Consider the following 13,902-nt stretch of genomic DNA (forward strand, 5'->3'; position numbering starts at 1 on the left):
CGCGGCCAAAAGTTTATTATGAGAAAATTCAAGGCCTGAGGATTAAAATTACGACGATGAAGTTCAAAGTTTATTATCCGCAATTTCTTTTCTCTTCTTATTTCCGTTAATTTCCGGTCAGACTCTCGACTAGAGGGGCAGAAAAAAAATGATGCATCTAACGCGTCATGTTGATTAGAAGAGCCTTGACCAAATCCGCTCGAAAAACTCGTTTCTGCATCTTTCTTACACAGTCTTGACGAAATTGCGCTGCAGCGACGCTTCCAGCCGCTATTGACACGCGTCTGAAGTGAAAGATGAAAAATTGTCGTCTGTCTCAAGATCCTTGAGCGGAAATTGTCGACGAAACTTTACCGTCGAGCAGTGACCACGATTTAGGATTTAGAAAGTTTTTGAGACCCTCGAGCAACGGCGGTAAAATATATAAAGCAAAGTTGCAAGTTCTTGTTAGAAAAACTTGGAGTTTTTTTTTTCAGCAGGGATGGGAGTCGCAAGAGCGGTAACTTATTTTTGCAGTTTCTGCGAATAAATCTCGCCCCCTCTATTGGCACCCCTTAAAAAAAAACCGTACAAGATAAATCAAGACTGTAAGCAGTTGATCGGAGTTCAAAAGACACATCGCTATCCGATGGGTATATTTCACGTGAAAATCGCACTCGCATTGTCTTCGCAAGGAGATTGCGAATAACCGATCGCGTACCTACTTTAATATTCTTCGTCCAGCCAACCGAACCTTGGGGACAAGTGAATATCTTTGAAACAAAACCGATTGGATAAAGAAAAAAGAATTGTCGCACGGCGCGTGATCAGGTTGAGATTTATCGACTGAAGTTAACCTCGAGAAATTTTCAATGTACTAACGTTAACATGTCCGCCCATAATGATAAAGGAAAATTTCTGTGCGAACGAGCTGATCTTAAATCATCACCCGCGTATAACCAGAGCCTTATTTTCTTTCAGCTCGATCTACTGCCAAGGAGATTTACTCAAAACCGTCCAACTCGCTGAAATATTCAATGACAGCAAGACGTTCGTCGACCTCTACCAACTCAACGACCCAGAAGTTACGCTCAGCAAGTGAGTCCATTGTTCTTTTCAGCTTGTGAAACGTATTCAAAAATTCAGACCCGACGACGTGTCGACGTGTGTAGTCGCGAAACGTTGTACCGTGGTATAAACCCCTTGAGATACCCCGTGAAGAAGAACGCAATCGTGTTTCTCGTTGCACACAAGCAATCGTCTCGTTTTACAGCTTCAAAAAACTGATGGAGGCAACGGACAACAATCCGAACCACTCTCAGGTGACAGAGTTCGTGAGTGAAAACTTCGCACAGGAGTCTGATTCCGAGCTCGAAACGTGGTCACCGCCTGACTGGCAAGAAAATCCGCCGATACTGAATCGCATCAAGGATGAAACATACCGAAAATGGGTAAAGGAGCTGAATCGCATATGGCCTCAACTTGCCAGAAAAGTTAAACCCGAAGTGGCCGAACATCCGGAAAGACACAGTCTCATTTACGCACCGAACGGTTTCATCGTTCCTGGTGGCCGATTCAGAGGTGAGGATGAACCGCGTGTGGATCATTCTTTTTCTACTTTTTTTTTTGTCTCTTACACCCCCCCAGAGATAAGTCAGTGCGGTATCTAACCGTCGTTTTCTTTTGGTGAATAATTAAATTTCAGAATGCTACTACTGGGACAGTTACTGGGCAATGCGCGGAATGCTTTTGTGCGGTATGAACGACACGGTTCGAGGAATGCTGGAGAACTTCTTCACTGTGATAAAAAAATACGGGTTCATACCAAATGGATTTAGAAGATACTATCTCATGAGAAGTCAGCCACCGATGTTAGCGCAGATGGTAGGTCCAACAACGAAAGCATTCTTTCATCTGTTTTAATAATTCCCTTAACAGGCAACCGATACTCTTAGATATAAAAGCGCTCAACCGACAGGCGGATCGACGATCGAATAAGAAAAACCACTCACGGTTTACATTTCATAGAATTGGATATTTGACGATTGGGTTTTAAGACGATACAGCTGATATAATTATTCCTCCTTTTTCGAAGCTGGGAATGTTTGTTGGGAAGCTTGGGAATCGGACTTCGTTATCGGACCGAAACTTCCACTCATCACCGAAGATTATCGCTCAACTTATCCCAAAACTATGGCTAATCGTGGCTTACAGATTTCGACAAATGTTGTTGGGCTGTTTCGGGGTTACAATTAGTGAATGTGGCTTGAATTCATGTTGAGAATATCGATCCGGCACTTGCGATGGTAGCTGGAGCAGGAGTACCAGTTCTCGGTTCGTCTGCGATCGTCGCATTTGCGATTCTCTGTGTTCCGTTCGTGTGGAAGCAACTACAACCGCTTCTCTCGGTAATTGTACATAGTTACGATACAGTTGTGCCAAAGGTTATCATCGCCACATTCAACGTATCTCTGTACTGCAATTTCCATTCAACTCTGAAGACACTCGGGTATAATAGACGATATTGGATCTTTGACACGGTCGCAACGCGTTCTCTCTCGATGTACTTTTCCACTACATCCACGTATCTTGAGTCTCGAAGATATTTCCATCTCACACTGTGAAATTTTCCGCGGGAAGAAGGTTGAGAAAAAATATGTTTGACAAAACTGCCGCAATGGAAATCGGACAATATCGATAAACAACAAGCAGCGTTGTCGATACAAAAAAGCACTGCATCCAATCACAGAATTAATTGTAACGGGTATGGATCGTGGTTCTCTTTATCTAAGTTTCTTTTACTTCGGATGAAGGAATTTCTAGACTTTTTTTACACGCGCAAAAAGTACCGAGAAGTATCTGTGAGGCTGGCAGGACAAAGGTGAAACAGTTTCGAAACAAACTCGTCAGCCAAAACAATTTAACGAGTCGAGACAGGAAAGACCGAACCCCGTTAATCCCGACGGTCGGCAAACTTTTATTTTTTTTTTTTAATTTTTTTGACTTAGAGTGAAAACGAGAGGGAAGAAAAAAAAATACGAAAAGAAAAACATCGAATAAGTAAAAAAAACAGAAAACTAAAGAAACCTACCACCTTTCAAAGGATATAATTAACTGTCAAATCTTCGAAATAAATTATTCATATTACCTGTGATTCCAACCTTCGTTTGCACCCGCTTGTTCGGTTCACTTAGGTCCCCTATTGAAGAGAACTGCTCTGTCCATGAACGAATTATACCAATCATTCGGGGGTGGAAAAAAGTCTTCGCAGAAAGTAATTTCACGGCTCCCCAATCTCGACTTAAAAAGTTATAAACACCATTTCAAATTATCAGCGCGTGGTTATTATTCGCGATCTAATCACTTGCGCAAAGGACGAAGGTATTACGTCTGTAAGAATTTGAAATAAATTACACGGCCATGTAAATTCCGCATCGATAAGTCGCCGTAATTTAATATGACCGTTAAAATTGGCACAGAAGGTCGATATTGAAGGTAAGCTGAGAGACGGGGGCGAATTTCCAGCCACATTGAAATCTCTTCGCAACATCTTACATAGTGGAAAGGAAAAAAATCGACGTAATATTCTCGTTTGCTTAGGTGGCAAGTTACATGGAAATGACCAATGACATTGATTTCCTGAGGGCAAACATTGCTACGATAGAACTAGAGTTGGACTATTGGCTCCAGGAGATGTTCGTCGAGGTAAAAAAAGGCGGGAAAACTTATCAAGTGGCCCGATACACGGTCCACAGCGATGTCGGACCACGGCCAGAAAGTTATCGGTACGTAGAACCGCAGCAATGCGAGATCTTCATTATTATCATAATTGTCGTTAGCGCAGGTGTACGCTCGAATAAAAGGAATAAAAAAGTTGCAAGTCAGCTGGATCGAGAAAAGTAATCTCAAGAGTTGTTCCCTTTTTTTTGGGGACAAAGCGAATGACAGGAATCCCATGAATCGGAAGACAAGAAAGATCCGTCTCATTTCTCTCTCTCTCTCTCTCTCTCTCTCTTTCTCTCTCTCTCACACACTCCGCGTTATCTTCTCTTTCCCATCCTTATTCTTATTTTACCGTTATTTTTTCTCCACCTTTTTGCACCCTCTGCTACCACTTGAGCACGTTTTCTCGAGATAATTGTATCCAAGAGAGAGAGAGAGAGAGAGAGAGAGAGAGAGAGCGGTCCGTATTTCGCTGTCCTTGCTTCTACCTATCTTTCGATTCTGTAACGTGGAAAAAATTCCGTAATCATTGATGCCTCGAGATCCATGGTTTGGAGGCAAACGAGACAAATTATGGGACCTAATGAACCGGCATGTCGGAGTACGGCAAGCGATTCACGGAATTCCGCATTTATCTCATTTCCCACATGTACAGGGAGGACTACAACAACGCACAGAAGCTCGGGAGTGATCGTTCGGAAAGTTTCTACACGGACATGAAGGCCGGTGCCCAAAGTGGTTGGGACTTTACAGGTCGTTGGTTCGATGAGACAGACGGGGTGCTCGGTAATCTCACTACGATCAGGACCAGGACGATCGTACCTGTCGATCTCAACGCCTTTTTGCAGAGGGATGCCCAGCTTCTCGCCGTGTTTCACTCATGGTTGAACGATTCTAAGGTGAGTTCATTTCTGGATATTATACCCATGAGTCTGTCTTTCCTTTTTTTTAACCCCGTATCTTCTCTGACTGTTCTTTCCTTTTACGGATTCTACCCTTATTTAATGAAAGGGAGTATCACCGGATGACGTTGATTTCAATTATTAGCAACTGATTGTACCTACGCAGATTTCTACATGTTGTGAGGAAGTTAACGCGTGCTGGATCCATTACCAAGAACATGTGGGTGCAGCTCAGTGTCCGTTTCACGGCTGACTTAAAGCCCCATTATTTACTAGCCCTGAGAGGTTTTGAGACGTCTTGCGTGGGCTTGCAGTATTATACGTGCCAAAAGCACCTGCTCACGTCTCAGACTACTAAAGACACGAACTTGAGGGAACAAACTACTTACTTGCCAAAGTTGCTTGCTTTTAGAGTTTTTTGGCACACGCGAATAACGAAGCAGACCATTATTTTATCATACTTGTATTTTTTCTGTAAAATAGTTTTCTTTATCCCACCGTTATGAGAATTTTTCTTGAGAAATTTTATTGGCGTTCGGAATTTGTACGTGATAATTAATATATACGTTGAAGGACCGAGAAACATCATAAAATTATGTCGCGCAAGTTTTTTTGTGGTATTTCTCTTAGATACATTGAAATTCTACAATTAATCGATTGAGATTCCAAGTTCAGTTATGACTTTTAGACACGACTAACGATGGTGCGAACTTGAATGTTGCAAATCTTCGTACTAAAATTGTAAAGGGTGTTTTTTAGACGGAAGAGCAAACCTTAGACGTCCTTATGTCACAAGTGATTCAGAGTTTTCCGATATCCGTAATAGGATCATGATCTTTCTTTTTTAATTCACCTCTAACTGAATTAAATTTCAATATTCACATAACTCAAAATCTGCTTCATTCGATGAAGAGAAAAGCAATTTATAATCTATACCGATAAGTTTTTCTGAAAGGGCTTACACCAGGCTGCAAGCGCACAAATCCATAAACACCTCGCATGCACGAAGCCCATGATGCCTCAAGTATTGCAAAACAACGATCTAGGATAATCATACAATGTATCAGCCAAGATCCACAGTTTTTATATAAAGTGACTCCGCCTTGATTTCGCAATGGAATTCTCAACCCGGAATTTCTCACGTCTGGCACAAATAATCCCTGTAACTCTTGCATCACCAGATGCGATTGTAAGCAGTACGTAGGCTTCAATAACAGGCTAATTCGAACCGAAGGGGAAACATGAATTATTTTACGCGAATTGCACAAAATGAAGTAGCCCGATTGGAAATTCGCCAACAATACGATTCCGAGCACATCGGTACGATTCTGGCAACCGTAGAAATAGAACGACGAGAAATGCTTTTTTATAATTGAAACGTCCCCTCGTAGAATATCAAATTCATCCCATTGACGTACGCACAAGCAAGCTTATACACCAAATTATAAACCGGTACAACGGTACACTTGCCGTATTGGCAAATGTATTCTGGGGATTCGTAAAAGTAACTCGTTTGCGAAATGAAAACGCAGGTTGCGACACCGCGTTCGTGACGTTGCCGCGGAATATTTCGAATCCACGTTACCGGGTGTAATTGAATTAATTGGCCACGTCTTCCACCGAGTGACCCTAATCGAGTCCTGACCCAGGCTATTTCGGCCAAAATTCACCGCCCAGCTTCGCCTCAGCGCAGAGACAAAACTCACGTGCTTTTATTCGTTTATTTATTTCCTTTTTTCCGTAATCTTTGTCTTCTTCCGAAAAGGATCGAACGTAGTAAAAGCTTTAGCCTGCCTGTAATTACGCTTCGTATAAATTTTTTGTGTTCTGGTTACAGAAATCTGAGTACTGGGGCAAGATGGCCAACCTCATTCAAGACGGGCTTGACAACGTTCTCTGGAACGAGCAAGAAGAGATGTGGCTCGATTACGACATCGAACAGCAGAGATCGAGGAATCGGTACTACGCCTCCAACTTCGCTCCCCTTTATTGCGGAAGCTACAATCGTACGAAGGCCAAGGATCTCGCCGAGAGCAGCGTTCGACATCTTGAAAAACACGGCATCACGCAGTTTATGGGTGAGTACGATGAATTTTATCATCAAAAGAAAATAAACGAGAATAAAAAAAAAAAAAAAAATGTCGAATCAATCCTTTTTGTTGTACCACAAGTACCGGGCTTGCTATTTTTACTTCAGAACTGCTGGTATTGCTCGCGAATCGTAAGGACCATGTACCTTTTTTAGTACCTATCCCCGTTATCAAATTCTCCATAAATTTTCCTCGCTGAAGTGAAAGTAGAGCTTTTCAATGGATAGACGTCTGGTACGCATCGTCGGTCTATCATTCCCGCATCGACGTCAAATGCGCCTTTGTGTCTGGGGTACGGAATTTTTTATCGTATCCGTGAAGGGGTCATAAAAAAATCACCGTGATTCTTTATCCTGCAAATCGTCCGGCACAGTCAGGGAAAAAGCTCCCGGGATCTTGTCTAGTTATCCACAAGCCGAATTGAAATTAGAGAAAACAGGTCTATTTTCCCTGCCTGGAAGTAATTACGTAATTGGGACCGAATGAAACCTTGCGTGACGGATTCCTTCGCAGGAGGCAGCCCCGTTTCTAAGGACAACACCGGGGAGCAATGGGATTATCCGAACGCCTGGCCCAACATGCAATCGGTGATAGTGTTCGGCCTTCAAAGAACCGGATGGGAGCCTGCCACGTCCTTGGCGAAGGTCCTGGCGACCAGATGGCTCCACTCGAACTACCTTGGATTCTCCGAGTACGGAGTGCTGTTTGAAAAGGTGAGGATATCCGCAGGGCGGAGGAACGAACCGAGGAAAAGTGAATGAACGAAGGGTGCGGAATGCCTGATAATCTCGAAATTTTATCACCTTTGGTGAGTTTCGTTCCCAAGACGATGCGCGGCTGCGTGAAATAGATCGCGTCGCTTTGCCGGAAATATTTTTCGCGAATGAAGAGAGAAAGATAAATTTATGGGGAAAGAGCTTGAGAGGAAGAGTGGAATTTGTCAAGTTCTCGCGAAATAAATATCCTGCGTCAAGGCGGTAAGTAACGATGCTTGCGGAGCATTACGGGCTGCAAATTCAAATCTCTCGGTGAGAATAAGGTCGTTATATACCCGACACAGCGGCACGTGAAAGGGACGGATGTTCACCGCCCCGACGTTTCGAAATATCTCTTTGCGGATGCGGAGGGTGGAACAAAACCTGGATGTGTGGATGAAATATAAATAAGACGGGTTATAAATAAAATCCTGCGAAGCGATGGGACCTGGATATATATCGGATAATACGGCGGTCCGTTTCGGTATTTTTGGGATATTCGATAAGGTGGACAGCTTCGTTCGAGTATATCAGAGAAAATCCGATTTGCGTAGGAGAATTCACAAGGAAGATATATACCCGAGGACTGACAAAGAATCAGACCCATCTTCAGGTCGAGCTGAGTAATATGGACGTTGGATTCGGAGTGAAAATTTCTAACCAAGGATTCCGCGGTCCTGAATTATTCAAGATCTCCCGCCGCCATTAATTATTGCGCTCAAAAGGAAACCCATTACGCGTATATTGCATCAAAATGTATTAAAATGACTGAAAAATTTTCACAGACACCGATTTTTATTGAACTAATTACAAGTAGAGTTGGAATTTTTCTCGAGACTCAAAAGAGTTTATACGCGAGTGAAAATTCGTTGAAAAAATTCTGCAGCAATTTTGGAATAATTTTATTGAAATAGAACAGAGAAGATTTACCCGCTAAAATAATTTCCTGCTACATACTGAGATGAATTTTCGGCCATGGAAATACATTTTATAAACGTGCGTGTGTCTAAGAATTGCAATCTGTACTTATGGGGTTTTATTACGATCTCGTGGAATTCTAGTCGTAACTATTTTATCTGCGACACAATGCGTTATGCTGGAGAATTATACGAAGGCGCAAGTTTTCTGAAAGACGTTGTTTGGCGCGTCGTAAAACGGGACCGGAATAAATATAACGCCAGATTGCGTTGTACGTTTCAATTTAATTCAAAATCCTTTGGCCTCTGGCCCTTTGGAGGCTCGGAAAGCAATGTAACTTGGGTAATTTGTAATTTGAAATTTAATTTATTGATATGCGGTGGCCTTCAATCAGGCCAAAGGGATGCTACGTACTTGGATTATATACGTATTTGGGAAATGATTTAAACCGCCACGGGACGGGATTAACACGACGCTGCTCCGAAGGTGCTCGCATATATTACTGCATCGAAATTTGTTATTTACACCACGCATTTATCTAATATTTTCGAAGCGGTAATAATAACAAGCGATATGTGTGACACGCATTTGCATACATAATGCAAATATTAGATATACTGTGGAGTTTATATATTAAAAAAATATACGACTTTTCACCTTTAAAACCATAGTAAAAGCAATTTCCCATGATTTTTTTTCAAGTATTCAAACAGCTTCATCGATTTTTTCCAGATTTAGTAACCTCAAATGTTACTTGAAATTAAACGCTTTGCATAATTAACTCATATATTTCACGATACGCTACGCGTTAAAGGGTTGAATGTAATATTTACGATAATGGAATAAATGTGTGGCTGAATTGTAGTGTATAAGGTTCATTTAAGTGGGTTAAGAATTACGATGCTTTATTAAAGGACTTTGGCGCACAATGTAAGTTTTGATAACACTTTTGGACGGTATGAGACGTTTGTACGGTGGGGATTTAAAATTCCAAAGTCATATAATAATAAATTCAAGAGCAGCAATTCCGCTGAACTCCGCAAGGAGCTGGGAATGATTGAAATTCTTTTTAATTTATGATAAGAAGGGTCTTATTAAACGACCCGCAAATTAAGAAAATGTTAATCAAGCACGATCAAGCTACAGGAGACTTTCCTGCCATTCGACGTTAAATTCTGTACGATTAAAGCCGCTGACTCATCGATCGCGTTGAAATTGGCATGCTTACAGTTTTATCAGTTTTCTTTTCTTCCTTTCGCTACCTCGCGTTCAAACGTCAAAATAAATGAAATTGGACCGTCAAAGAGCTGCGGCTATACTTGAGTTATCCCTGAGTGAACTTATAAATCTGAAATTTTATTCCCGTCTGCTTGGCAACCGGCTGATTACCGCGTCTGTTCATCTACCGGTTTAATTCCAACACTGTTATTTTAATTTTTCAGTACAGTGCAATCAACCCAGGAAAGTATGGAGGCGGGGGTGAATATAACGTGCAAACCGGCTTCGGGTGGACACTCGGAGTGATAATGGAGTTCATGGACCAATGGGGTGAGAGTATAAGCAGCGAAGATAGCGCGTCGAATTCGGACAGTGACGCAGCTGAGAGATAAGGTGAGATTTCGAATTAATATTCGCTATTTTTACTCGGTTCAATTTATTTTCGAAAGATGAGTATAGGTATATTATACGTTAATAAGGGAAATAACCGCACTGATTTTATAGCTGCTACACGAATGCGGTGTCGATATCTTTAATATATAACAATATATAATAATGGATAAACGTTTACTATACATTGCCTGGTGAAAGACAAGGGAAAACATTTTCGCTGGCCTACGTAAAACGCCACGAAAGGTTTTTCGTCGCTTTTATCGACGTGTAAAAGAAGAAGGTGGTGAAAAATAAAAGAAGTTTTTGCCTGGCGCGTAATAAAAAAAACTTCTTCCTAGCCAACGGATGTTCAAAGAGGTACTAAAAATGTTTATCGAATTACTTAAGGCCGTCCCATCTTCAAAAATGGGGGGCCGAGGGGGAATGAAAATGAGAATATTTATAATTACAATTAAGAGTTAGCGAGGGGTGATAAAACGCGAGAATTATATTTCTTACGGAAAGCCGGCCTGGGGAAAGTCCTGTTAGGACATTCCGAGCGCAATTTACTTCTCAACTGACGATGAATAGAATTTCTCTCTCAGATCCTACGCCGTTTATTATACATACCTAATGCTCTTGCGATTAAAGGTAAACAAGGAAAGCAAACCGAACCCTTTGCGGTTGAAGATTAAAAGAAATAATTGGAAAGCAATAGAGGGATTTACCGAAGTGTCGAAGAGAGTCTTATAATCTGATTGCAAATGTCGAAGAATTCGAAACCGGAAAGCGATCGCAGGATATCCGCCATTCATTATTCGCGGAATCCGGAAGTTTGGTACTCGTGAACAATAAGTAACTTGGAAGAATTGAAAAAATATCTGATTGTAGGTTTCGCTAAATTTGTAACATTAAAAAATTATTACATGCAATCCAGTCTTCATCTAATTCATGCAAAGTGAAATTTTTATAAATTACGGGATAATCAATTTACGGAACCGGACTTTATATTCGGTAGATAAAGATTGAAATATTACCATCAACTGTCGAGGACGGCCACTTTGCACCTCGTGAGAGTCGTTTAGCTATTCCCAGTCGAGCAATACATATTTCTAATGTAAATTTTCACGGGATTGTAGGAAACCCCAAGTCCCGCGTGAAAATTTTATTTTTGTCAGTTAATCATTTATTTTTAAAGAATTTCCCTATTACAGAGAAAAGTAAATTCTCTAGTTGAAATGAACATATTTTCTATCCTCAAACGTAATTTAACTGAAACTCATTAAAATTATACACACACGTGCGCGGGTACCCTTGCAAATAATTGGCAATTGCGGGAAATTACGGTATTATTTTTCAGAAGGTGTAAATATGAAATATCGAATAAGGTTATGGAAATATATGAAACGTTTTTTTTTTTTTTGTTTATTTGTTTGTTTTTTTGGAATAATCACATTTTAATTATACGTTTCGCGGTATTCGCACTAAAATCCATCGTTGAGGCAGGTTTCTCAAATAACCGATAAAAAATTATTCCCTTATTGAAATACACTCGAAACGATTCATGCCCCTTCAGTTTATCGAATATATATATATATATATATATATATATATATATATATATAGTTAAATAGTACATTATGGATCGTAATAAACGAAAAGAAAAAACCAAAAGGACATTTTTCAAACGTATTCCCGCGGTAAGCTGCAGGAAAAATTTTAAATGTCAAAGGTAAATCTTTGGCATGAAGCACGAGTCATTAAGCCAAACTGGCGAGGGTCCAACAATTAACCAACTTGCTCGTAACTTGGTTTGTTTTTTAATTTTCCCCTCCTTCGCGTTCTCCGTTTTCCCCGGGAGCACGAGAAAAAAAAAAGAAAAATATAGGTAAATAATTTACAACGTTAACAATCGACAAGGTCGGAAAGTCGAAGTCACTTGTAGAGCCAGAATATTTCCGGTTATGTACCAGCTGGGATTATTCCCGCCAGCAACATTTCTGCAGCTCGGATGATCTAGTCTGGACTAGCCGCACTCTCGGTTATATGGTAGAACCGTGTTGAGAATTCTGGATTATGTATTTCTGTAGTAGAGTCCTTTGGGGATTCGCAGGACTCGAGGCCTGAGCGCGAGGCGGAGCAACGACAAAGTCTTGCTATATAAGCCCCGCAGTTATCTGCGATTCTCCTTTTCTCTTTTGCTTTTTTCTTTTATTTAATTTCCTTCTTCCACCAAAATTGGCGCTGGTGGAACCCTGTCGTTTCCCCCGGCAGGACCATCGACGATCATTTGCATTTGTTAAAGCGGACAACTTCCACTGGGAAAGTTTGCAGCCGTTCGGCTGTGAAAAGCGCTCTTTTACTTGTATTATGTATTATTTCCATTTAATACGTACAGGAAATGTCTTATTGCCCTGTAACTCCTCTCTTTCCTTCTTTCTTCCCGTCACTCCTGCACTTATCGTTATTATCATTATCATTATACGTCAAGTGTTACTAACATCATGCAAAGAACCTACAAGACGTATATTCAGGGTGACGGAGCCTCAAGGGATCTGTGAAACGAACGTGACCAGATCCAAGGAATCTTCACATACAGTGTATTATACCGTATGACGTATCACGTGCGAAAGAATGTTAAGAAACTGAGAGAGGATGAAGATCGAAAGATCCAAAAGTCCCGCAGCTGATCGTGATCACGTGCGACGCTAAAAACAAAGCAAAATAATACAAATCGAAGCGAAAAAAAACGAGAAATTATTCTGCGAAGAAGATCGATATTGCACGAGAAAAACTTTCAATAGCGGTGTTATTACGTGCACATTGGTAAAATCAAAAATAATTAGACTAAAAGTATCGTATATTATGCCCAAACGAATTTCGGCATCTGAATTTAATTTGACGAGCAATTTTCCGCGCCAGTACGTGACGCAGTGAAGCTGGAGGCGCGGCCGTGTTGAACCGGATGAATTTCCGACGTAAATATTTGATTCGGCTCTCAGGAGAATAGATGGGAGAAAGACGGAGGAGGAGGAGAAAGAAGCGTGAGGAAGTCGGAAAGACGAGGGAACGAGCTAGGTGTGAAAAAAAAAAAAGAAAAAAACGCCATTTCACATACGAATATCTCGCGAGAGACGAAATGAGCTCTGAACCGCAACACCTCCGACTAAACTCCCCGGTGAAGTGGTGGAAAAAAATTAAATTTATTCACACGTACGTATACATCTGATATACTTGAAAATTCGCGTCGAAGACTGCAGATAAGACGAGAGATATGGCTATTATTCTCATGAACCAAAAAAAAAAAAAGAAGAAGAAGAAACGCGGTGAAACTTGCTAATTCTTGTTTCTTACCGATGCAGTTTTACCATGCGATTTTTATTGTAACCAAGTAATCTTTATGCTAATGACGCGTTAGGAAAATAAACTTAATTCTATTTTAATCGTCATATTCATCGTCACTCGAATGAGTTTGCAATCGCAGGCATGGTTAACTTATGCCTGGAAATAATTGCTCAAAACCACGAGCAATGATTATCTCATCTATTCGATCAACCTTCGATTCCTCATTGAATTCGAACATACGCGCAACAACGATGCAGTGAGTGGAAAAATTGCTAATTTCTATTCGATTACAGCGAACAGAGCGTAACGAGTATCGTGGAATTCGATATGGAGGTACAGGTATTCGGAATTAATTGAGCGTGGATATCTGAGGATGTACTTCATTCGGCAGTTATATACTTTTCCGCTCGACTGATTTTCACTGCATTTCCGATCAATCGACGCGACGGTCGCACAACAAATATCCTGCGATTATTTATCTGTTCAATGCAGAGGCAATTTGAAAATCCGGTATTTTCACACTACTGCGTGAATTTTTATCGTGCAATATCAGCTTCGCGTAAATTGGCCGAGAAAAGTCGTCGGTCTTTTCGCGCGTGA

At 40.9% G+C, this 13,902-nt stretch overlaps 1 protein-coding gene across 2 annotated transcripts in view; it reads left to right on the forward strand.

Annotated features, from left to right (window-relative positions):
* The window catches only part of LOC124298614 (trehalase-like), a 29,948-nt gene that overhangs the window by 9,776 nt on the left and 6,270 nt on the right, over window positions 1-13,902 (forward strand). For both annotated transcript variants that reach the window (XM_046750822.1, XM_046750821.1), the window contains exons 2-9: window positions 961-1,077; window positions 1,253-1,560; window positions 1,685-1,863; window positions 3,580-3,764; window positions 4,358-4,601; window positions 6,442-6,682; window positions 7,208-7,407; window positions 9,810-9,978. In XM_046750822.1, the coding sequence (XP_046606778.1) occupies window positions 961-1,077; window positions 1,253-1,560; window positions 1,685-1,863; window positions 3,580-3,764; window positions 4,358-4,601; window positions 6,442-6,682; window positions 7,208-7,407; window positions 9,810-9,977 (1,642 nt within the window). In that variant the 3' untranslated portion in view covers window position 9,978. The remainder of the gene's footprint in view (window positions 1-960; window positions 1,078-1,252; window positions 1,561-1,684; window positions 1,864-3,579; window positions 3,765-4,357; window positions 4,602-6,441; window positions 6,683-7,207; window positions 7,408-9,809; window positions 9,979-13,902) is intronic.

The sequence above is a fragment of the Neodiprion virginianus genome, chromosome 2 (genome assembly GCF_021901495.1).
Source record: "Neodiprion virginianus isolate iyNeoVirg1 chromosome 2, iyNeoVirg1.1, whole genome shotgun sequence".
Lineage (NCBI taxonomy): Eukaryota > Metazoa > Arthropoda > Insecta > Hymenoptera > Diprionidae > Neodiprion > Neodiprion virginianus.